This window comes from Cucurbita maxima, unplaced genomic scaffold, assembly GCF_002738345.1.
Source record: "Cucurbita maxima cultivar Rimu unplaced genomic scaffold, Cmax_1.0 Cma_Scf00011, whole genome shotgun sequence".
Classification (NCBI taxonomy): Eukaryota; Viridiplantae; Streptophyta; class Magnoliopsida; order Cucurbitales; family Cucurbitaceae; genus Cucurbita; species Cucurbita maxima.
Window position 1 is genome coordinate 3,912,486 of NW_019272027.1, and position 25,103 is coordinate 3,937,588.

Here is a 25,103-nt window from a genome sequence, read left to right on the forward strand (position 1 = left end):
TGTCCACCCCCTTTGGAGTTCAGTCTCCTCGCTGGCACATCGCCTGATGTCTGGCTCTGATACCATTTGTAACGGCTGAAGTCCACCGCTAGCAGATATTGTCCTCTTTGGGTTTTCCCTGCTAGGCTTTCCCTCAAGGTTTTTAAAATGAGTCTACTAGGAAGACGTTTCCACACCCTTATAAAAAATGTTTCGTTCTCCTCCCCAACCGATATGGGATCTCACGCTCCACCCCCCTTCGGCGCCCAGCATCCTGGCTGGTACACCACCTCGTGTCCACCCCCCTGTAGATCAGTCTCCTCGCCGGCACATCGCCTAATGCCTGGCTCTAATTCCATTTGTAACAACCCAAGCCTACCGTTAGCAAATATTGTCCTCTTTAGATTTTTTTTCCTTTTCAAGCTTCATCTCAAGGTTTTTAAAACGCATCTACTAAGAAGAATTTTCCCCACTCTTATGAATAATGCTTTGTTCTCCTTCTCAACCAATATGAGATCTCACACACTTTAACATATCCAAGAACCGTTACCTGATCAAATTTGTTTGTTAAAGTAGATCTAAAATGGCATTGAAGTCTTTCCTTTCCAATGGACCTGGAAGTTACTGTTTTGCATTGTATCGCCATTACAAGTGCTATTATTATTCAATATGTTCTCTCCAGGAACTGTATTGTGGCTACAGAATCAAACTTCATTTTTGTTGAAACAAAAAATTTTGTGATTACAGGGATTCCTCCAACTTGGCCATATTTTATTGTTAGATCATGACATTAAAATCTCGTAATCATTGATACATACATAGCTTAGTCAATATTCTATGTGAAATATATCAATTTAAACACGAACGATCCATATATGCCTCAAAATAACAATTGATTTATCTTTTGCATAGATTTGTCAAATGAGTAAAGATATTTGTTTCCATCCATATGGTTGAACTAGGATACATTGTACACGATCAACACGAAGTTTCTCTACATACCTAGACTTGTGGTCAAAGCTCATCAATGACCAAGCAATGAAAGATACATCACAACTAACCTACACGATTATAAACATTCATCCTATGTTTGACTACTCTTCGATTATGATGTTTTTTCATTGTGTCAAAACCCTTTAAATCGTCCGTTGTATTACAGTATAGTTATTCAAACTTTTAAACTTTAATATCACGTATGATACATATGGTTTAAATTAAAACACGACACTCGTCAGCAATGTCTCCACCATAAAAATTGCATGAAGAGAGATCGAAGATGCCAAGTTTCAACTTTGAATACTTAGTACGCAATTTTAATGAATCTTAACATTTTCTCTTCCAAGTAATGAAGCCAATTAAACAAATACGACCATTTGACTTTGCCTCTAAATATTTTACTCTCTTCAAATGTATGTGTCGATGCCACTTCCCTCATGATGTATTTTTCTCCCGAGAATAATAGGTTCGAGATTATAATGTATTAACTAGTTAAACTTTGTGACCTAAATATAATTGGTACGTTACCTAATTAAGGGGAATATCGTGGGTATATAAGTAAGAGACGTTGTCTTCATAAATATGAGACTTTTTGGAGAAACTAAAAGCAAAATCACTGGAGATTATGTTCAAAGTAAATGATATCATCCTATTATAGAGAGCCGTTGTTCCTATCAATCTTAACCAAGAGATTAAAAATTCAAATTCTAAAAAAATAATTAGATTATGTTTGACAAATCTTTAAAACGAAACTAAACTTCGAAATATATATATATATAAACACGCTCTTCCAAGATAATACATTCAAAAAATAAATGCTAAATCAAAATTTTAATTATTTATTAAAGTATCTCATTATAAATATTGAAAATTAAAAATTTCCCCCTATTTTTTAATAAAATATATTCTAAATTAAATTATAGCAATTATTTTATTCTCTTTTAAATATATTATTATTCAATATAATTCTTTAAAAATATTTTTTGGATTCCACTTGAAAAACTTTATAATATAATAAATAAAATAAGATACCATATATCGTATATCATTATAAATCACTACTTAAATATATATTATAAGTTTTTTTTAAAAAAATAGAAATATATATTTTAAGTTGATGTAATGTGTGTGGACTGTTTAATGTGTTCATCATTTGACTCATTATTATTATTTTTTTCAGTCTTATTTAATAATTACTGAAAATGTTTTTAGTATAGTTCAATAAATATTGAAAATATTAATATTTTTTTGTTATATTTTAAATTTAAATATAGATATTATATAAATGGTTCTATCAAAAATATTATAATATCATTTGTCTAGTATTATTAATATCTTTTGGTCTTATTTATTAACTATTAAAAACAAATTTAAATAAATAAATAAATAAATATATTTTTAAAAATTAAAGATAGGTATTATATACGAAAATTTCAATATAAATCGTCATTTTCTTAATTAAAAAATAAATTAAACCTTGGATGTGTTCTTATTTCTGCCTCACATTGTATGTCCTTTTCATATTTGACTGTATTTAATTTAATATATTATGGGAAATAAATTTAATAATTTAAAAAATGACACATTTTTCAAACATTTTATTTATTTAATTTTTAATTTTTAATTTTTAAAATAATTAAAAACGTCAAATATTCTTATAAAGTATTTTAAAAATATCTTTAATTTTTTTAAATTTTTTTTAAAATATCTATAATTTTTATTAATTTATATTTAAAATAATAATAAATTTATGTTTGATAGTGTCTTAAGATTTTTAATCATTTTTTTTATTTGTATTGAATAAACTAAAAGTTAAAAAATTTATTGTAATTTTTAAAAAATTAAATAGTTCAATTATTTCAAATATTTAAAAGAATTTTCAAATAAAATTAAGAAAAATAAATTCGAGAATTTCTAGCTCGAGTAAATCAATTATTTTTCATCCATATAGCATATTAATTCACGAACAAAACGTTTTTATTTTTTTTTTGTGGGGGAGTCGGGGAACATTATAAAAGAAAAGTCTTCTATATTTGGTATACCAAACAATATGATACTAATTTTAATGTATATTTGTGGGGTAAGAAAATGATAAATATTTTAACCATAGTATTGTCACACGACATTTAATTATTGTGTAAGACTCATTGGTCCACTTTTGTTGTTGGTTTATATTCTCTCACGTTTCTTTCGAATTAAATTTTAAAAACGTCATAGGAAAAAAAGAATTCAATCTTCAGTAAAAAAAAAATAAAAATATGGATGTCAATATTGATATCAAAACTTTAATTTACAAATATATCGATATTAAATGAATTTTTTTTTTTAAGAAAAATAAATATTTAAAATTTATAAATCAATAATTAAATTCATGTACATTAGACATCGTAACTTTATTTTCCACGTCATCCTTCTCATTCAAATGTGGGTACAATTCATTCATGTAGTTCTCCTTTACTCAGTATCACCGGTAGTTAGCAAAGGGTAAGATTTAACTTCTTTTCATACAAATTTTTTACTTTAACCTTTATAGTAAAATCATCGGCAATTCTTTAGTCAAATATCACCGAATGTAGGAATCTAAGGTGGTCTGAAATTAATGAATCAGAGAACTGACCAACAGTGGCTCGATGACGAGCTAGTCCCTGCAGATTGTACGCTTCTAAATGATTATTTTTTCGTTTAATTCACATTTTTCATGTTAAGTTATTTATGTTCATCTATGAATGATTTGAGATTCTACGTCCATACTAGCTTGTGGGCACCATAGACTAGAGAATAGACTGATTGACTTAGTCTTTAGCTTCTTCACTTGTCTGAAAATTTGATAACCAGGGTTTTTGGAATTAAATTATTAAAAAAAATAGATTGTGATGTCTCATATTGGTTACGGAGGAGAATAAACCACCATTTACATTCTTACATTTATAAGAATGTGAAACCTTCCCCTAGCCGACGCGTTTTAAAGCGTTGAGGGCAAGTCCAAAAGAGAGAGCTCAAAGATGATAATATCTGCTAGCAATAGATATGAGAAGAAAGCCTTGAGGGCAAGCCCGAAAAACTCAAAAGACAATAATGGGTAGCTATGAATTTGTGAGTTATATATATATATTTATATATTTTTTTTTTGAGCCGTGGAGTTGGGACGGCGAGGCGACGTTATTCAAATATGGCTCGCTCAAACGCGTCTGTGTGCTGACTGTTTACTAGGGACCCTCGCTTCGGTAGCCTCAAAGGTTATCTCTTGTCCCTCTTAAACGGGGTCCGCCCGCTTTCCTCCGTCTCCCCCAACCCTCACTCTTCGGCTAGGCCTGCCTTTCCGCCTCCATTTCAGCCACACCCATCTTCCTCTTCTTCTTCTTCTTCTTCTTCTTCATTAAATTCCATCGACCAGCAACAAAAAAAAACCAGAACCCACTCAGATCTCCCTCTATATAACCTCTGCAATTCATCCCTTTTCTCAGATCTCCCCACTTTACTTCTTCTCTACTGTACTTGAACTTCTTCGCCCCTTTGCTCGATTCCTTCCATTTTGGCTTAGCTTTTGACTGATTCTGCTGATTCGTGTTAATTGGGGGTTTGGATTGGTTGCTGTTTTTCTTTTGAATTTGATTCGTTTATGGGTCTAATTTGTTGAATGCGAATTGGTAGACTTGGTTTTTGATTGTGATAAAGTTTCCTCTGACCAATCCGCTTAAGAATCTGGTTTTGGAAGTGGGTTTGGCTTTGACTACTATTTTGCTTCCGAAACTTCTTTGATCTTTTCGCCTTTTGACTTCGATTTCTTTACTTGTTTCTTTTTTCGCTGTGTTCATTGTTTGCGGCTGCTGATTTTCCTAGAAACAGCGAGGGGTTTTGGAAAATATCTGCTAGAACTCGATTGTTATGGTTAGCGGATGAGGAATAAAGAATGAGAAGTCATTTAGTTGTACGGTAGTGTTTTATTAATACATTATCTACGTTGTGTTTGACTGAGCAAAACCTTTTGTAATTGGGAATTCTGAGTTGTATTAAAATCACTTGGAGGGTGATTTTTCATTTAGATGTGGAGGATTCTTTAGATGAAATGAGGGATGTTATCGGAGTTGATGAACTTATTGAGGGCCTGTTTTGGGCCAAGCTCCGATCGGTCTGCGGCGGGCGATATCAGGGGGCGGCAGGACGGGCTGTTGTGGTACAAAGATAGTGGACACCATTTGAATGGTGAGTACTCAATGTCTGTGGTTCAGGCCAACAATTTGCTTGAAGATCAGAGTCAGATTGAGTCAGGCAGTTTGAGCTCAGATGAGTCTGGTCCCTTTGGGACCTTTGTTGGTGTGTATGATGGCCATGGAGGCCCCGAGACGTCTCGGTATATCTGTGATCATCTCTTCCAGCATCTCAAGAGTGAGACATCTACTTTCTTCATGAATTCATGACTCAGAATTTTCTTATTTCAGCTTCATATTTTCTGTTCATTCTTATTTGATCATGGAGTGAGTGAGGGGAAATAAACTAGTTTGTGGTTCATTTATGTATATTCCCTGATTTGTTCTTGAAAATTTTCGATTAATGTCTGTTTGTGAGTACACTACTTCATATCTGATTAAGGAATGTTTGTCTGTGATAGTTTTTCGGATGGATCATCATTGATATATGCTGGTTTTGTCGATGTTTCGTGTAGGATTTACTTCCGAGCAAGATTCAATGTCTGCGGATGTAATACGTAAGGCATTCCAAGCGACAGAAGACGGTTTTCTTTCTATAGTTCGAAGACAATGGTCGACGAATCCACAAATTGCAGCTGTTGGTTCATGCTGTCTAGTTGGTGTAATATGTAATGGGACTCTCTATATTGCAAATCTAGGTGATTCTCGTGCTGTTTTGGGTAGAATGGTGAAGGCAACCGGTGATGTTATAGCCATTCAGTTATCGACCGAGCACAATGTTGCTAACGAGTCTGTGCGGCAAGAGCTGCAATCTTTGCACCCCGAAGACTCGCAAATTGTGGTTTTAAAGCATAATGTTTGGCGCGTCAAGGGCATAATACAGGTTAGTTAGTACCGTTCTTCAAACGTCTCTAGTATTCTCTTAGTAATTGATTGATTAGATTTGTAGCTGCGTTTCCTTTGGCCTGTTATATATTGTCGTCAGCTTCGGTTTTTAAACCGTGTCTTCTATGAAGAGGGTCTAGCCCTACTCTGATCAGTGCCTCGTACCGTTCGGTGACTGATGAGATCCCACATCGGTTAGAGAGGGGAACAAAACATTCTGTATAAGGGTGTGAAAACCTCTCTCTAGCCAAATGCGTTTTAAAACTATGAGGCTGACGGTGATACGTAATGAGCTGAAGCGGACAATATCTACTAGTGGCGAGCTTTTGCTGTTACACTTTTGATGAGTAAAATTATGGAAGTTAATAGCTTGAGAGTTGATAATGCTTATTCCTATAAGGATCAAACTGCCTTCTGAAAGTTCAATCTTCACACGATCTAAAAGTTAACTGGATTTAGACTTTAGCATTGTTAGTCCTTTGCATTGAATGACGTCAATTGTCATTGTGGTTAGTTAGTTATGAGAGACAATAGATATAGCATGTAACAACCCAAGTCCACCACTAGCAATTATTGTCTGCTTTGGCCCCTTAAGTATTGCTGTCAGCCTCATGGTTTTAAAACGTGCCTGTTAGGGAGAGGTTTCCACAACTTTTATAAAGAATGTTTTGTTCTCCTTTCCAACCAATGTGGGAACTCACAATCCACCCCCTTCGGGGTCCAACATCCTTGCTGGCACTCATTCCCCTCTCCAACCATTGTGGGATCTCACCAGAGCCTAGCGTCCTCGCTGGCACACCACTCAATATCTGGCTCTGATACCATTTGTAACATTTCAAGCCCACCGCTAGTAGCTATTGTCCACTTTGACCTGTTACGTATCGCCCTCAGCCTCATAGTTGTAAAACACATCTGCTAGAGTGAGGTTTCCACACCTTTTATAAAAAATGTTTCGTTTTCCTCTCAAACCAACGTAGGATCTCACATAGCACCTCAATCTTCCATGTGGGAGAAATTAGAATGTCAAACGAGAGGCTTTTTCATCTCTTTCTTTATCTGTTGTATTCTGGAAGTCTGAAGAACTTTAGAGACAAATGAATGTGGCTGTTTTGATCATTAAGCGCTATACAACATTTCTCGTAATTCGTCGACAAATGTCTCGAGAACTTGCTTTCATATCCAGGTTATGGTTTGAGTTCAATATGAAAATTTGATCTTCAGAGGTTTTACTGTTACAGATTTCCAGATCGATAGGCGATGTCTACTTGAAAAAAGCTGAGTTCAACAGAGAGCCTCTGTATTCAAAGTTTCGAGTTCGCGAACCCTTCAAGAAGCCGATTTTGAGCTCGGAACCAGCCATTTCTGAGACCCAGTTGAAGCCAGATGATCAATTCATTATATTTGCATCAGATGGGTTGTGGGAGCACCTTAGCAATCAGGAAGCCGTCAATATTGTTCATAAGCATTCTCAAAATGTGAGATCTCTATCTAAATTTTTACTGTTTCACCACGTTTTCATTAAACAATATTATACGTACTTTCTTCCCTAGGCTCATGCAGAGAATTAGAGTTCAATTATGCTTAAATTTACTTTTGATTTCTGTATTGTTACACTATTACTCCTTTTTTACGTAAGTATTCTTCCGCGCTCGTTCGTTGTGGTTTGAAGGGATGTTGCTTGAAGGATCTTGGATGTGATGAAGTTTATATTCCATCGTGATGGCTCTTATGAGATCCCACATTGATTGGAGAAGGGAACGAAACATTCCTTATAAGAGTGTGGAAACCTCTCCCTAGTAGATGCATTTTAAAACCTTGAGGGGAAGCCCGGAAGGGAAAGCCCAAAGAGGATAATATCTGCTAGTAGTGGGCTTAGGCTGTTAAAAATGGTATCAGAGCCAGTCATTGGACGTTGTGCCAGTGAGGACGCTGGACCCCAAGTGTGGAGAGGGGAATGAAACGTTTCTTATAAGGGTGTGGAAACCTCTCCCTAGCATACGCGTTTTAAAACCCTAAGGGGAAACGCGAAAGGAAAAGCCCAAAAATGACAATATCTGCTAGTGGTAGGCTTGAGCTGTTACAAATGATATCAGAGCCAGTCACTGGAAGGTGTGCCAACGAGGACGTTGGGTCCCAAGGAGTGGATCGTGAGATCCCACATTGGTTGGAGAGGGGAGGAACCATTCTTGGTATGGAAACCTCTCTAGCAGACGCGTTTTAAAACCTTGAGGGAAAGCCTAAAGAGGACAATATTTTCTAGCGGTGAGTTTGGACTGTTAAAGCTCTTTTCATCTTTTTTTGTTTATAAATATGCACGAACTGATTCTGAGATACCCGTTTTTTGCCGCGTATTTTCATCCTCATTTGCCTCTGATAAAAAGGACTGATATTTTGTGGTAAAAGTTGCCTTCCAATGCACACCGTTACATCCTTTTTCCATCATGTCATTACATGTTTGACCATTTTAGGGGTAATAGTAGAGAACACATGCCATTACTTTTTCAGGGAAGCGCACGAAGACTCGTCAAAGCTGCTCTTCAAATAGCTGCAAAGAAGAGAGAAATGAGATACTCAGACTTGAAGAAGATCGACCGCGGTGTTCGTCGCCATTTCCACGACGACATCACCGTGGTGGTTGTGTTTCTCGATTCAAATCTACTCTTCAGAGCCAGCTCCACAAAGAGCTCGAGTGTCTCACTACGAGGAGGTGGAGTCAACAACTGGCTCCCTAACTCCTCTTTAGCACCCGTCCCTACACCGACGTAGAACCTGGAAATCCCCGATCGGAAGGGGCATTGGTATGGAGTTTCTGCTGTATCCCACCCCCCCCCCCCCCCCCCCCCCCNCCTGGAAATCCCCGATCGGAAGGGGCATTGGTATGGAGTTTCTGCTGTATCCCCCCCCCCCCCCCCACTATGTGAATACCAAGTTAATTAGCCTCATCCAGTAGAGAGAAAGAGTTGCAGGTCCATGAACTCATTGTTCTAGCTTCAAAGCTCTCAACTGTGAACCTTGTAATGTAAAACTCTTATGTAACTCTGCCTGTTCCCACCCCCTTTTGCCCTCTTCCTTCCACTTGAAGAAAATTCACTGAACTTTTGTAACTATCCTTTATTTGAAAGACCTTAGTTTTGAATAACTTCCATGTAAACCCATATCATGTTCTTAACAGGAAATCATCACTGCCTCTATTATTTCAGCCATGGGAACCATCCCGAATCTCAACCTAGGGGTGTTTGGCTTGTCGAGGTAACTATGTAAATTCAATTATCCCGAGAAGATGAAAGTTTTACTACTATTTCTGAGGTTAGATCGGTTATCTATCCCCATGTTTTCCCATGTAGGCATGATGTTACGGTCATGTTTGTCCAAGATATATCGTTTGTGACTGTGTGTGGGATGTCTTGATCATATTTGTTCAGGGCGTGTTATTACTCCCTTTATTGCTTTCCTGTGTACTTAGGTCTTTATTATTCCTTTTATACAAGGATATATGTTATGTTCGTTTAGGTATGTTGTTTGTGGCTGTGTTTTGGACGTGGCTGTCATACTTGTCTAGGGTGTTTTTATTATTCTTTTCACGTTAATATGGGGGTGTATGACCGTTCTCTAAAATCATATCTCCACCCGTTGAGCTAAAACGCCCCAAAATGTATTATTGGAGATGTGACTAGTTATCAACTCTTCCTACTCGAGTTATTGTTTCCAATATTGTAATTGTTGCTTATTCGTTTCAGTTGTAACATTACCTTTTTCCAAACTATTTTCAACGTTTTTTTGCTCATATTTAATAAAATATTTCCATCAAATGTGACTCAAAGTTTGATCGTCTGCGAAGTTTGACATTTATTAGAACAAGTACTGTTCCATTGCTGCAAAAGTACAATTGTGACACATGACACATAACTAAATAAAACTTAGAGAATATTCGAGAGTGTTAAATTGGGTTGTGTCGTAGGAGAGTGTCTAGAGCCATTAGGCGTCAAATTTGATTTCCGAACCCTAGACATCAAGCGTTACAGAAAGTAGCTTAATAGTAATTGCATGTAGTTCGAATCCTTCAACTTTCAATATTATGAATCTATAAAGACGCTTCCTTCACAAAAGAACAACCAAACCATCGAAAAGTTACATATTTGAATCTCGAGCTTTCGAGAAAAAAAAAAAAAAAAAACCTTTGAATCTACGAACCAAGTACCAACAAAAACAATGGGGCTGTATGGAGCCAAAAGAGAGAGGGAGAGAGAACAGGGGAAGATTCACGAATTGCCCCTGGCCAACGTGCACCCATGCAGATCACGATGTTGAGATAAACACACATCTTTCAATACAGATAATGAAGCGGGTCCCCACTTAGAGGGCATTTTTGTCATTTCACCCTCTCCAAAAGTATATGAACAAATTCCCCATGTAATTCGTGGACCAATAGTTTCCCGCCACGTAACAACGGACAAATTTTACCTTCTCAAATAAACTCTACGCAAGAATCTCTTTCTTAATATTATCATTACCACTTTTTTTTTTATTATTAATTACCAAATAATTAATTTTAAATAAAACACCATTTTTGCATATTTATTTCCAAACTTATTTTAATTCTCTAAATTTATTTTTTTATACTCTAAATAAATAAAAACAATTAAATTATACTTAATTTGATAAAATAAGTTAAATTTTTTGAAATTTATAAATATTATATTCATTTTTAATGAAAAATATTGTTATTATTTTTTAAAATTATGTAATTTTAAGAGGAAAAGTATAATTAAAAATATATATATAAAAAATAAAATGTAATAAGTTTTAAATTATAATGATCTAAGAATGATAATTTAAAATTTAATAAATAATTAAGGAGTGAAATTTAGTTTCTTCTATTAAAAATAATAACATTTGTAGTCCATCAGATCCCAGTTTACATCTTCTTGCTGCTGTCCTCATTTCTCCTCGCCCTCGGTTCCGCTATCAGATCAGGAGAGCGAAAGCAACAGGTTTGAATCTTCGTGTTCTCTTCCAGATCCGTCATGGATTCAGGAAGTTTCTTAATCGTTGTTTCGATCGCTTCGGATTCTCGTTTTCGTTTTCGTTTGGAATATGTATTTATTTGCCTCTTCAGGGCTGTAGTTGTTGCATACGTTTGATTGATCCGAACTTTGGTTTTTCCTTGGCGTTGTGATTGTAGCCATTTGATTTCGAGGAGAGTTCTGTGTGTTTTTTTTGTTGTTGTTCTGTGGTTATTGGTTTGTGTTGAGGAAGTTGAAGGTGATTTGATTAATTGTGTAGTGATACATTCAATTGGATTCTTTTGTTAATTTGTTGTAATCAACTTTTTTTTTTGGGTGTGCTAGTGTTTGAAGTATGGGTATGGAACAAAACAATCACGATGCCGAGGAGGGGACTCTGGAGATTGGCATGGGTAGGTTTTTCAATGGCTTATCCTTGCTTTCATTTGTCAATTTTTGGAGCTTTATTGTGAGAAATCGGATATAAGCTTGAGTTGCAGAATTCTTGGAACTTTTGTGCTGTGTAAATGATTTTTCGATTGGTTTTCATGTTGCAGAATATAGAACAGTCTCTGGTGTTGCTGGTCCATTGGTTATTCTGGACAAAGTCAAGGTTTGAATTCTTTCTTTTCAGTTCCTCTATTATATTCTAAACAGGATCTAGTGACTGACTCTTTTTCTCAAATTGCCAGGGACCTAAGTTTCAGGAGATTGTTAATATTCGGCTAGGAGATGGATCAACCAGGCGTGGTCAAGTCCTGGAAGTTGATGGAGAGAAAGCTGTTGTCCAGGTTATTTTTGTCAGATGTTTTCTGTCTTAATTCCAGTTTCGCTATCAGACTCGTTTGCGATCATGTTGATATGATCAGTTCTTGCTACTTTTCTACTGAGATTGTACTGTCTCACTTTCTTTTATGTTGTTTATTCATGGAAAGCTGTTCATCTACTTATAATCTTTTTATTTGGATTTTGCTGTTTTCAATTGCCAGGTTTTTGAAGGGACATCTGGAATTGATAACAAATATACAACTGTGCAATTTACCGGAGAGGTACAAACCCAATTAGAATGAATGGCTAAAATCATCCTGTCAAATGAATTTATCCAAATCTCTCTGTTTTTGTCGTGAACTATCAGTCTTGTGGAAAGGGATTGAATAGAAAACATATTGCCAAGAGACTTGTATAAAGGAAAGATCATGCGTGGTTAATCAGTGGAGCCCATAAAAGGACTATAGATTGGTTCAACTGCATAGCTTTTCGATGTCCAAGGTTTTATTCCAAAGGGTACTTCAATTGGTATCTAGCAAAATGTTGTTCTATTTACATATTGTAATGGCACCACGTTACCTGTATATATGTTTGCTTGGGCATTTAATTTTTGGAAATTCTGCTGCCAGACACTGGAACATTAATACTGAAATTGATAATGTTATAGAAGAGATTCTTGGATATATCTTCTTCTTCTTTTTTTCATTCATTGCGGTCCTTAATAATCAGACCTTGTTCGTCACTTGATTTTATGGCTCATCAGTTCTGTTCTATGTCACATTTACAGGTTTTGAAAACTCCAGTTTCCTTGGACATGCTTGGGCGAATTTTTAATGGTTCTGGAAAACCCATTGATAATGGTCCTCCTATCCTGCCCGAGGCTTACTTGGATATTTCTGGTGTGATGTTAGAATCTAGAGAAATCATTTCCCTTCTTTTTCCATTTTCATAAATTCCCAATTTATTATATTTTATTTCACTCATGTGCTATTCTTCTTCCTTAGGGAGTTCTATAAACCCTAGTGAAAGAACTTATCCCGAAGAGATGATACAGACGGGGATTTCTACAATTGATGTCATGAATTCCATTGCTAGAGGACAAAAGATCCCACTTTTCTCAGCTGCAGGTCTTCCTCACAATGAAATTGCTGCCCAGATATGTCGTCAGGCTGGCTTGGTAAAGCGGTTGGAGCAATCTAAAGATCTTCTTGAGGTACAGACTATAGTTGTGTATAATTTTGCAGGCATGCGTTTGTTTTAGGATTTTCTTTCTCAATGAGTTGGTTTGGAAAATGGCATCAACTTTGAAATTTTTGTTATTTACATTTTTAATAATGTGTACAACAATCAATAATTTTCTAATAATCTAGAAATATAATGAATTTGATCGTCAAGTTTGAAGAAGTTTTTCATTGAATGAAGAATGAATATAATCTCCAAGCTTTTCAAGTCAAATTTGTAATTGCATGCGAGTTACTGCAATTCTGAAATATATGCGAACTGGGTAATTGGTTATTGGTTCTCAGCAGCAGTTCCTTGGCTTGTTAATTTTATAACGTTGATGCTTGTTATAGTGGTTAGTTTTTTTTTATATTTATATGATATAAATGAGATAAACACAAGTTTTTTATTTACAGGGTGGTGAAGAGGACAACTTTGCCATTGTTTTTGCCGCTATGGGTGTTAACATGGAGACTGCTCAATTTTTTAAACGTGATTTTGAGGAAAATGGTTCAATGGAGAGAGTGACCCTATTTCTGAACCTGGTACTTTTTTTCTACATCAACTAATGAACCTTTGTTGTGATTATTTATTCTTAAATATGGAGGCCATGATGTTCTACAGGCTAATGATCCTACAATTGAGCGTATTATCACTCCTCGTATTGCTCTTACCACTGCTGAATATTTGGCTTATGAATGTGGGAAGCATGTTCTCGTCATACTGACAGATATGAGTTCTTATGCTGATGCCCTTCGAGAGGTAATGCAATGATGTATTTACTTTTTAGTTTGCAAAACCAAATGCAATAATAAATACAGGATGTCCTAGATGATAGCGGATCTTTTTTAATTTTATTTTAATATTGGAATTCGGCTGAGCTATATCTTATCTTTTAGTACTACAGTTCTTTTTCCCCTTAAAAGATTGTTTTTAGTTGATGACAACATTTTTTTAACTAACTGATATACAATTAATGGAGTTCTTTTAGTGAAGAAACTGAATATCTCAGTTAATTTAGTTTACCCTTTTTGCTTCTCAAGTTAATTTATCAAGCATTTAAATCTGTTAAATTTATTAAAAGATCACTCCTAAGAGTTTCAAAATAATTCAAAATTCATGCAGAATTCTAGTAATTTTGATTGGGAGCGTTTGAGATCTGCTAAGAAGGGGAAATAGAAGAAAAGAATTTAAAAGACAAATAAATAATTGACTTCCTTTGCAGGTGTCTGCTGCACGAGAGGAAGTACCTGGAAGGCGTGGATACCCTGGTTATATGTATACTGATCTTGCTACAATCTATGAGCGAGCTGGACGTATTGAAGGACGTAAAGGATCCATCACTCAAATCCCAATCCTCACTATGCCAAACGATGGTAATGCTTTCTCAAGCTATATTTATTGTCTTATTAAGTAAATTTTTTTGTACTTCTAGCGTTTTAATTGATTGTCTTGGCGTTTTGGGTTGATCAGATATTACACATCCTACTCCCGATCTTACTGGCTATATTACTGAGGGACAGATTTACATCGATAGGCAGCTCTATAACAGACAGGTGAGTTTATGGAGCTTGGGGATTTATTTATATTAACGTTTTCACTCAATGCAATTTAAAAAATAATCAACCATGAGATGCTCTTGTAGATACACGTTAGCGAAAGCGTTTCATATTTATCTGTCTAGTTGTATAGCTGAGTGTTCTACATTTTTCTAATTTTAAAGTGAATTCACTGTTTGATTTTTACAAGAAACTGAGCAAATCTAATGGAGAGAATTGAAATGGAATCTAGAACGCCCCATTTATGTCTTGGTATATTCAAAATAATAGAACTCGATAGAATGAATATTGATGCAAACCAACCAAGAGAGTAATTCTGTTCTACTTTTCTTCAGACGAGTTGTATTTATAATCTATCCATCATTTTGCTGGGCCATTCTTTTTAAGAAACTAACAGTAACATACTGCCTCAATTTCGATAAGTTGTCAGTCAATCCATGAAATGTTATCCCCAAATGGAAAAATACTCTAGTCTGCTGGTTGCCAGAAATATGAAGTTACTTTTTCATGATCTTGGAATTTATGATCGTAGTCTATGAAAGATAATTGTTACTCCATTTAACTTTGAAACTGAAATTATCTTCTTGGCTTTGGCCAGATATACCCACCAATTAATGTCCTTCCTTCATTGTCTCGTCTTATGAAGGTAATTTTTCTTGCACAATGTTTTTTTTATGGTAGTTTAGAAGCATAGACAAATTCATTATGTACTCTAAAACTTTCTTCTGTTCCTGCAGAGTGCTATTGGTGAGGGAATGACCCGTAGGGATCATGCTGATGTATCCAACCAGGTTAGCTTTCTTTGTAATAGTTTTACATTCCATCTTTGAGCTAGTAATAAAGGCAATCCGACTTAAATGATCCATGCTCGGGGAAAACGCACAGCTCTATGCAAATTATGCAATTGGAAAGGATGTTCAGGCAATGAAAGCCGTGGTCGGAGAAGAAGCGCTCTCTTCTGAGGATCTGGTAATCTATCTTTCTTTCATTTTCCCATGAGGAATTGTTTTACAATGAAAAATTCCATCTCACAAGGAACTAACAATGCGTTCTGGAAACAGCTCTATTTAGAGTTTTTGGACAAATTTGAGAGGAAGTTTGTCAGTCAAGGAGCTTACGACACTCGAAACATTTTCCAATCGCTCGATCTGGCATGGACACTGCTTCGTATTTTCCCTCGTGAACTTCTCCACCGTATACCTGCAAAGACTCTTGATCAGTTTTACAGCCGAGAATCTGCAAATTGATGAACCAAAACTCTTATATATACTGTAAGACGCTCTGCATAGATAGACCGTAATGAGCTTTGAGAAATCTGATTTTCATTCCCTTCGTTCTCTCTCCATATTGCATAAATTCAGAGTGAAAAGAATAAAAAAGTTGTGTTTCCATCTCATTGTCACAGTTGAGCCTCTCTTTCCAAGCAAAAGTCAGTCAGAATGGGAACAAGATTCTTTTAGCAATGACATCGACCTCTTCTTCCAGTTTCTGTATTATGTTTAATTATTTTTGTTGGATTGTTGCATCAGCTCAACAACTAATAGGGCATCATCTAAGTTCTAGAAAGGCCCTAATCCAATTCCTGTCTTGTGCTATTTATTATGTAAGTTGATATTACATCATGTATTTTCAACAGTTTTGAGAATTTCTGAGGAATTCAGTTTGATGTTATTATGAATAAGCTCAGTTTGTTGTGTTCTAATTTGCATTTATTGTATTCTAAGAGTTTCAGCTTTAACTCTACAAATATTATTCTTTTATTTCTAGCCAATATAGTTCTTTTTGGAATGTCCTTTTCGGATTTTCCTTAAAATTTTAAAATGCATATGCTAGGAAGATGTTTCCACACTATTGAAAAGAATGTTTTGTTCACATCTCCGATATGGGATCTTACAATGACATTTCCCTCCGTGGGATCTCACAATGACACTTGTTTCCCTCTGGGATGTCACAATGACATTTCTCTCATGGAATCTCACAATCCACCCCTTTGAGGGTCAAGCATCCCTGGAATCTCACAATCCACCTCCTGGGAGGTCTAGGGAATCTCACAATCCATCCACCAACATCCCTGGGATCTCACAATCCACCTCATGGAAGGTTTAGGGGATCTCGCAATCCACCCCTTTGGAGGTCTAGCATCCCTTCTAGCACACTGAGATCTAGCTCTGATACCATTTGTAAACGCCCAAATCCACTAACAAATATTGTCCTTCTCTTTAAGTTTGCCCTTTCGAATTTCTCAATATCGGGAGAAATTTTCTACCTCCAATTCTTAAAAGAATAGTTTTGGAAAAAAAAAACGTACTTTTACAATAATAATTTTACAAAATTTATAACAAAAAAACATGTTTATAAAGAATCTTACATCACTACCTCTAAAACCCAAAAAAGGTCACAGCCACAGAGATAAGATGTGACCAAGTCTATGATGAATATATGGGAAAGAACTGGAATGGCAAAATTTCTTCATCATTTCCTTCAGAATAAAGTAAGGTAAATAACATCATGGAGAAGAACTGAAAGATTCTTTTCCAGAAAGGGATTGTACAAATTTAGAATCAAAGTTCATCCTGCTTTTGATGATCTCACCACAGATGGGAGTACAACTGAATCAAGGTTTCCAGGGTAAGTAGTCCACAAACCTAATCCTCCCTTAGTCTCTATCAAACTCGTCGACGGGTTACGCTTCTTCCATTGTTTATACTCTTTCATGCTGCTCATCTTCCCCTTAAGTTGATCCCAATCTTTAACCCACTCTATCAGAGAAGAGTGCTCTCTTGTATGTGGGTGCAAAATAAAAAGCGAGTAATACTCGCAATTCGGAAACATGAAATACTTGAAAGAATTGCCTAGCCTGTATACCACGTACCCGAAACTCAGTTGGTCTCTTGGTGTGAACATGTGAACTTCGTTGAACCATAGGCAGCTAAACAAATTACTCATTGCTGTATGTTCCCTTATAATAATGGCTCCCTCTGGAACATCTGCATTTTTGTAAATTTGGATCAGGACAACATTTTTGTGGACACACAGTAATAGTCCAAGGCCCCGCTAGCAGATATTGTCCACTTTGACTCGTTACGTATCGCCATTAGCCTCACGGTTTTAAAACGCTTCGCTATAGAAAGGTTTCCATACCCTTATAAGAAATGATTCGTTCTCCTCTCTAACTGATGTGGGATCTCACAATCCAACCCCCTTGGGGCCCAGCGTCCTTGCTGACACACCGCCCAGTGACTAGCGCTCTAATACCATTTGTAACAGTCGAAGTCCACCACTAGCAAATATTGCCCGCCTTGGCCCCCTAACATACGCGTTTTAAAACCATGAGGCTGACGACGATACGTAACAGGCTAAGGCGGACAGTTATTTGCTAGCGGTGGATTTGAGCTACTACACACACAAAGGTAGGGTAGAAAGCATGAACACAAGAGCACACAAAAAAAGGCTCACCGATAAAAATACCCACAACTAATCACAAAAGCATGAGAATGATGCCAAGTTGATAATTACAAGAAACCTGATTCACGGACACCCACAAGTACGAGTTATACTAAATTACCTAGGCTTCTCACCAGACCTCTAACCACTCTAAAGATTCTACTGTTCTTCTCAAGCCAAATTCCCCTAGGATAGCGAAAAAACGAGCCTGCCACAGGACTCTTCCTCTCCAGCAAAACGGAGGATTCACGAGAACTTCCTCAACATAGAGAAACAACCACAATTCATAATGATCTTAGAGCCAACTATGTTGCACAATCATAACCCTTTAAAAACTTTTGTTACAAAGAGTTTCAGACATTTTATATATGTCAAGAATGGCGATTGAGTGAGTTATGTCGAATTTCTAATTTCACATATTACAGACAAAATAGTCCTAAGAGAATCAAATGACTTCAAAGCAAAAATAGTAATAATAATAGTAATAATAATAATAATAATAATGAAATCTGTTAAGGATGGCCATGACTTACCACTGACAGTTTTCTTCTCTGGACTCCATGGTTCCATTCCTTCATAACGGTATATTTTCATGTGAAGGTCAATAAGAGGACGAGCATATCGCTTCCTTCGCTTATTGGAATCAGCCTCTTCATAGATACTACGATGATGCTTATGTTGCGCAATGGCAAAGGAATGATTCCCACGCCACAAGTATCTGCAGTGGGCATGAAAAGTAAATTACGAAGAACGCTTACAGATCAGAGGAAGTGTTTGGAGAAGTTCCATCATCCTTATCTCAAACGGATTTCTGGAATGAATTAACATGTTTCACACTCCTGCTTATAAAGCAATAAAGACTCCCCTTATAGACAGTAACCAGAAAGAAATTGGATTCACCCAGTTATTATAATTTAACACAAACGATACCCTTTTGGCTTTGCTGTAAATTGTAAGCATGTCAAATGATATCTTAATGGAGATAGATGTGAATTAAAATAATAGAATGTGGGGAATCACAACGCTAAAATTTCGTAAAAACAATACCTTTCTAGAATGAGCAGAGGGTCAACAATAAGCTCCATTTTACCATCAATCCAGATACTATACTGTGCTTGAGGGAACAATCGGTGAGTTATTATCTTCGGAACCTTTCCATTTCTTCGTGGCTCATCATAGGGTGGATGCTTTAGTAGAACGAGGCGCCAGATACCAACCCATTTTCCTCCATCGTTATCCACCTCAATGGTAACATTTTCTCTAATAAATTGCATAGAAATCTCATCCACCACCATAAGGAAGCAGAATAGATCTTTAGAGCGAACACTTATATTTGAAGGCTGTTGAGGAACATCATATCCATCAAAAATTCCTGAGGCAACCACAAACCTACACTTCTTGACATACTTGATATCAGCAGGAACCATTTCAGCCCCACCATTTCGCATAAAACCACAATGCACCTGATTTAGAAACACAAGTAGTGACAAACTAATCTTACAATCAATAAAGGAAACTCCAGGAAAAACAATGAAGCTAACAGAATGAGGATACAAACACAATAGACATTTTCTCCCACCTTCATGGTTGGTTTTAGTTTAAAGCTTTCCTCTCTTTGAGTCCAGTTCTGGTGTCCTCCAAACAGCGGGGATGTTTGAGATCCATTTAACGAGTACTCATCTTCGGTGATGTAGACAAGTTTTTTGACAATTTCATCTGGAGTTCTTCCTTTCGGAATGACTACTCTATCAGCTTCATCCACTAAGGGAATCGAACAACCTAAGTATATATATCAATACAAATATCAGTACCTAAACACTTAAGTTTTCTCCACTTTATTTTGATATGACAACGAAAACCCAAGTTCTAAACAGACACGAAAAACCGATTGCATAATCTTACGGTGTTGTGCCTTCGCCATGAATCCCATTGAGTCCAAGATTGTGAAAACTTTACTATCTTTATTACACATAGCTGTATTTCAAGAAACAAAAAATCATATTAAGCATCAAATCACAAAATATTTGATCTTGAAACAAGACTCAAACTACCAAGGACATAAATAGTTATCTATCAAAATACCGGAGAAAAAAGTGATGGAAGAATGGCAAGACCAAACATGAAAGAGGGAGGCAGTGAGAATCAGCAACATCCATAAAATTCCACCCACAAGAAATAATCGAATAAACCCCTTCTTCCAAAAAATCTTCATTGGGTAATCCGCAGGCAACTTTCCAGGAGAAATTAAACCTCCTTCAACATCTGCAATCACCACAACCAAACATCTTCATTTTTCTTGAACAATATCCAAGAGAGAATATCCAAAATCCAAGAAACAAATATCTTAATCTTCAACAGAACTCAGATAACATAACCAACGGATGGAATTGCACAAAAATGCAGCAGAATGAGACCAAACATTTTAAAATTACCTTTATGGTGCAGATTTTGAATATTACGATCTCCTCTACGGTTCACCCGCGAAGAAAACGATCTCTGGAATTCGCTTTCCATAATTACAATCTCAACTTCTCATTTATATGACAATAAGACAAGCAAGAAAAAAAAAAAAAATCCACATTTAAATTTGGCGTCCTCAGAATGAAGATCTCTCCGCTAGTCCAACCTTCCGTTTCAATCTCTTATACGCAAACTGTTACCAGACGATTCTGAAAATTAAAAACACAACAATGGAAGAGAACTCAGATCTGCGGAACACGTGGAATCAACAGAAAGTGATACAGAGCTGAAATTCGAGCGGCAAGTGTCGGCATCTCAAATCTGAAGCACGGAAATGAAGTATGAATTTGAAGAAAACAATACTCACTACTCCGAGATGGAATTTCGAGGGCTCTATCAGGAATCAATTGCCAGTAGTGAAGATTTGTTTCGCCTTTCCTTGGCCTGCCTCTTCACTATATGAACATTTGCCCGGATTTTGATGAACAATTGCTCGTAAAATGGATGAAGATACTTCGGGATCTGATGACTCGAATTAAAATTACAAGCTTCGTCTATCTTTAAAAAAAAAAAAAGAATATATATATATGTTTGAATTAAAATTAGAAGTTCTTACAATTTAATAAATAAATAATCTATACATCTCTACCAAAACTAATTTATGAGTTTTTTAATTATCAAATCATTTAGTTTAATAAGAAAAAAAACTATAAACAAATTTCTAACTTTCTTCAAATAAAAAAAAAAATTAAATCTGTGATTTATTCTAAAATTAGAACTAATAACTTCTTTTATTTGAGTTTTTTCATTATTAAATTTGTTGTATAATTTTTTACTATAATTTTTTACCAATATATGCTCCTGCCATTTCTCAGTTGTGCCTATTTTAACAAGCTAATTTCTCGACCGAAAAAAAAAAAAGAATTATTGTGACGTATTTTTTTTTCTATAAATATATGGATAATTCGCTTTAAATTAAATTATTCTTTTAGGGATTTATTGGATTTTTAATTTGTTATATATCTTATATTTAAAGTTTATTGTTTTAAATCTGAATATATTAAGAATCTAATATGGAAAAGTAGAATTGTCAATGACACTCTTATCAAATCGACCAGAAAATAGATTGAAAAATAAATTTCTAGTAATTTTTTTTTTCAGGTTAAAAATTATTATTATTAAAAAAGATATGTTTGTTGGATGGAGAAGGAACACTCGGTGGAAAAACCTTTTTACCTTTTTCTAGAAATGCATTTTAAAGTCTTGAAGGGAAGCCCGAAAAAAAAAGCCGGTTGGGCAAAGAACAAAACCCCCTTTACACCGGTGTAGAAAACTTTTCCTAGAAGATGCATTTTGAAGCCTTGAAGGGAAGCCCAACAAAAAAAGCCGGTTGGGCAAAGAACGAAACCCCCTTTGCACCGGTGTAGAAAACTTTTCCTAGAAGCATTTTAAAACCTTGAAGGAAAGTCTGAAAGGAAAAGCCAGTTGGGTAGAGAACGAAACCCCCTTAATACCCGTATAGAAACCTTTTCCTAAAATATGCATTTTAAAGTCTGGAAGAAAAGCCAAAAAAAAAAAAAATCAAAAGGGTATATCAGATTTTAACCTCACTCCTATTCACTTCAAAAATATTAATAATCTTAGTGGTAGAAAATTGCAGTATAAAAATAGCAAAAGAAATGGTCCATGATACCCTTTTAAAGAGAAGAATGACCCGCAGAATCTTGGTCTTCAAACTTCTATGTCCAAATTGAGTTCCTATTTGAAATATCCTTTCAAAAGATTAAAAGTTGCAATATTACATTTAATCTTTCATTAATGTTACAAAACTACTTTTAAAGTTAAAAAAAATTAAAAAAAATTTAAAATCTACCCGTCTAAAACATCATTCTTACCAACATAATTCAAACAAACAATTGTCTTATTCACTACAATGTCGCTCCACGTCGATTTTTCATCCAATATTCTAAAGGATTTCTACTCTAACAATAGTTTTGAAATGTTTACTAAAGATGGCAATTTTTTTTTTTTTTTTTGAAAGAATAAAGGTGCTTTTGAAACAAACAACAAAGCTGAGGAGTATTTTTTATACTTTAGCCTAACAAATAATGGTTCTTGTACAGATGAGTCCAGAATGTACATACTCCATGAGCACAGGCATTTACCTCATTGATTCGGGAATATATCGTTGCTTCCATCTTCCTCCATGTCCAGATATTTGAAGTTCACATCGCCCCACCCATTACTCCCATAGTTAAAACTCGGGTTAACGTAGCATTTCATTTCATGAAACAGGTTTAAGTTGTCCACAAGCTTGTGGTATGCACTGCATCCACAACACTGCAAGAACAAAACAAAAGATTAAGATGATCAGTTTTGTGTCAGTCTGTAATAAAATTGTTTACCCGCAAATTCAAATCAGATTTGTCTACTCAAGCTTGCTTTAGGCAACACACTTTATTGGACCTAACAACTGAGATAGAATAGCTGCAAGAATATCAGCCAATTACATGCAGAAGCCTCAGTAGGTTGCTATCTAAATTCAAAGATTATGTGTGAGATCCCACGTTAGTTGGAGAGGGGAACGAAACATTCTTTATAAGAATGTAGAAACCTCTCACTAGTAGACGCGTTTTAGAAACTTGGAAGGAAAAACCCGAAAGAAATAATATTTGTTCGTAGTGGGCTTGGGCCATTACAGATGATATCAGAGCCAGACATCGGGCAATGTGCCAACGAGGAGGCTGAGCCCCAAAGGGGTGGACACGAGGCAGTATGTAAGTAAGGACGTTGAGCCCCAAAGGGAGTGGATTGTGAGATCCCACATTGGTTGGAGAAAGGAACAAATCATTCTTTATAACAGTATAGAAATCTCTCCCTAGCAAACGCGTTTTAAAAACCCGGAAGGGAAAGTCCAAAGATGACAATATCTGCCCGCAGTGGGCTTGTGTCCGGTTCAAATTTTAATTTCTTTGACATCAATCTTCCCCCAATATTGCTGAAACCATTTCAGTAGAAAACCGAACAGAAAAATGGTAACTGTATTCTAAGTGTTGTGAGATCTTACCTGCACAAACACAGTGCCATCGGTATAAGCATGGGGGTTAATAGCCCGTGTTGTACGTTGCCCACAAATTTTACAAGTAAAAGCCACAAGCATTCTTCGCCGAGGAGATTTCGTGAAAAGGGACCAAGGGAAAGTGGAGACATTCTCTGTGCCTGATTTGGCTTCCAACCCGACCGGAGATGAGGGGCCTTCCATACCAGACCCTGTCGTCCACCCTCTTCCCGTGGCTGCACTAAGCACCACTCCCATTGCAACATCCTAATGCAAAAGGGAAAATAATCTGGAAAACTTTACTGGAAGCTTCAATAGGATCGAATGGCAAACAAAAAGACCATATATCTAATTTAGTTTTCAATAATGTAAATTATGAATGCATTCTTCTTTTTCAATAGAGAAGTAAGCTTCATTAATGTTGAAACGCTACTTGGGCTACCGATTTTTGATAATCCTCCCGACACTGTTATATGAATAGGATTCAAGCCAAACAATTGCACCAAAATAAAGGTTCATGAACTCTCTTATTCCATAAATTATTTTTCTTCTTACAGAAATTTAATTAAGAAAGACTATCTAGTTTTTTTTTTTTTTTTCTTTTTTTCTTTTTTGGACGAAGAATAAGTCCGAAACCACGAGATCAAAAGAAATAGCTGTATGTATTATACAATATACTTCATCTCGTCGAAAACTCTAAATAGCATGAATCTACTCATCTCACATTTGCAGAAACCGAAGAAAAAGAGCATTCAATTAAAAATGATATTAACCAAAATACAGAGAGGATACCTTTGAAAGAGGGGAAAGGGAGAGATGACGTTTACTGAGGATTGGAAGGTTCCTGATATTCTTCGAGTCAGACTGAGAATCAGATTCGTTCTCGTTACCTAAAACACATTCGAAGGCTTAGACAGGCAACTCAAAATAAGAACAACACAATAAATAGCGTTGAAGACCAATCAAAATCAACAATAAGCAGGATCGTTCCACAAGCACATGCAGCCGCTTCAACAACACACCACTTACAATTCTTCAACATCATTAATCAAGAAAAGACGCAAACAGATCGAATAAACAAAAACTCGAAAACAATTCGGAGATAAATACAATTGGAGGCGTGCGGAACTTGAAAAGATCTCAGAGGAAGCATCCTGTTGGGAGAAGATATAGGAAAAGTGGAAGAAGAAGAGACAATCGCTGCAGAAGAAGCGTTGATTAGAGACTCCATAGGCAGGGAATCGAAAGCTGGAGCGGAGAGAAGCGAATTGCAGAGGAGAAGCCTCCGTAGGACAGCTTGAGAATCAAAATATCGCGGGTAAGCGCGCAGAGCTGTTAAGGACACGAAGGATTAATAGCCAATGTGGGCTCAAATTTCCGGCTTTCGGCCCATTACGGTTCTAAAGTGTTCACTTGTATACTTCATAGTATTGTCTCTCATCTATAAATAAACGATGATAGCTTCCTTATCGGATTGTTCTCATCGGTTGCATCATGACATTCTTCTATATTAACCCATATGTAGCCCGATGAACACCTCTTGAGGGTCGTCGCTTTATTTGTCTCAACATGAAGGTCACAA

The 25,103-nt window shown here is 35.9% G+C and overlaps 4 protein-coding genes and 1 long non-coding RNA gene across 10 annotated transcripts; 3 read left to right on the plus strand and 2 right to left on the minus strand.

Annotated features, from left to right (window-relative positions):
* Positions 1-4,178: 4,178 nt before the first annotated feature.
* Positions 4,179-9,199, plus strand: LOC111486329 (probable protein phosphatase 2C 60). Its single transcript, XM_023133408.1, has 6 exons — positions 4,179-5,361; positions 5,639-6,006; positions 7,247-7,483; positions 8,514-8,826; positions 8,914-8,954; positions 8,999-9,199. Exons 1-4 carry the CDS (start codon positions 5,049-5,051, stop codon positions 8,772-8,774), a joined length of 1,179 nt encoding a protein of 392 aa, XP_022989176.1. The 5' UTR covers positions 4,179-5,048; the 3' UTR covers positions 8,775-8,826; positions 8,914-8,954; positions 8,999-9,199.
* Positions 9,200-10,899: 1,700 nt separating this feature from the next.
* On the plus strand, positions 10,900-16,261 carry LOC111486352 (V-type proton ATPase subunit B 2). 2 transcript variants are annotated; one of them, XM_023133444.1, is made up of 16 exons: positions 10,900-10,999; positions 11,357-11,424; positions 11,569-11,624; positions 11,704-11,802; positions 12,001-12,060; positions 12,567-12,678; positions 12,784-12,992; positions 13,417-13,545; positions 13,625-13,762; positions 14,226-14,376; positions 14,474-14,556; positions 15,158-15,205; positions 15,297-15,350; positions 15,445-15,528; positions 15,621-15,830; positions 15,965-16,261. In XM_023133444.1, the coding sequence occupies exons 2-15, from the start codon at positions 11,367-11,369 to the stop codon at positions 15,804-15,806; spliced, it is 1,467 nt and encodes a 488-aa protein (XP_022989212.1). In that variant the 5' UTR covers positions 10,900-10,999; positions 11,357-11,366; the 3' UTR covers positions 15,807-15,830; positions 15,965-16,261. The 2 variants fall into 2 exon arrangements, with proteins under 2 accessions (XP_022989212.1, XP_022989211.1); XM_023133443.1 differs by having other exon boundaries at positions 15,621-16,261.
* Positions 16,262-16,976: 715 nt separating this feature from the next.
* On the minus strand, positions 16,977-21,028 carry LOC111486372. 4 transcript variants are annotated; one of them, XM_023133463.1, is made up of 9 exons: positions 20,831-21,028; positions 20,436-20,672; positions 20,086-20,265; positions 19,906-19,977; positions 19,583-19,782; positions 19,051-19,466; positions 18,537-18,721; positions 17,111-17,546; positions 16,977-17,064 (listed from the first exon to the last, which is right to left on the minus strand). In XM_023133463.1, exons 2-8 carry the CDS (start codon positions 20,515-20,517, stop codon positions 17,128-17,130), a joined length of 1,554 nt encoding a protein of 517 aa, XP_022989231.1. In that variant the 5' UTR covers positions 20,518-20,672; positions 20,831-21,028; the 3' UTR covers positions 16,977-17,064; positions 17,111-17,127. The 4 variants fall into 4 exon arrangements, with proteins under 4 accessions (XP_022989231.1, XP_022989232.1, XP_022989229.1 ...); XM_023133464.1 differs by having other exon boundaries at positions 17,007-17,546; positions 20,436-20,499; positions 20,583-20,672; XM_023133461.1 differs by having other exon boundaries at positions 17,007-17,546.
* A 1,052-nt stretch (positions 21,029-22,080) lies between these two features.
* On the minus strand, positions 22,081-24,912 carry LOC111486391. 2 transcript variants are annotated; one of them, XM_023133503.1, is made up of 5 exons: positions 24,634-24,912; positions 24,314-24,413; positions 23,531-23,788; positions 22,629-22,803; positions 22,081-22,221 (listed from the first exon to the last, which is right to left on the minus strand). In XM_023133503.1, the coding sequence occupies exons 1-4, from the start codon at positions 24,750-24,752 to the stop codon at positions 22,630-22,632; spliced, it is 651 nt and encodes a 216-aa protein (XP_022989271.1). In that variant the 5' UTR covers positions 24,753-24,912; the 3' UTR covers positions 22,081-22,221; position 22,629. The 2 variants fall into 2 exon arrangements, with proteins under 2 accessions (XP_022989271.1, XP_022989270.1); XM_023133502.1 differs by lacking the exon at positions 22,081-22,221 and having other exon boundaries at positions 22,526-22,803; positions 24,314-24,411; positions 24,632-24,910.
* LOC111486392 lies at positions 23,797-24,056 on the plus strand. The gene is made up of 2 exons (XR_002718863.1): positions 23,797-23,889; positions 23,928-24,056. It is a non-coding gene; the product is annotated as an uncharacterized LOC111486392 (long non-coding RNA).
* Positions 24,913-25,103: the final 191 nt, after the last annotated feature.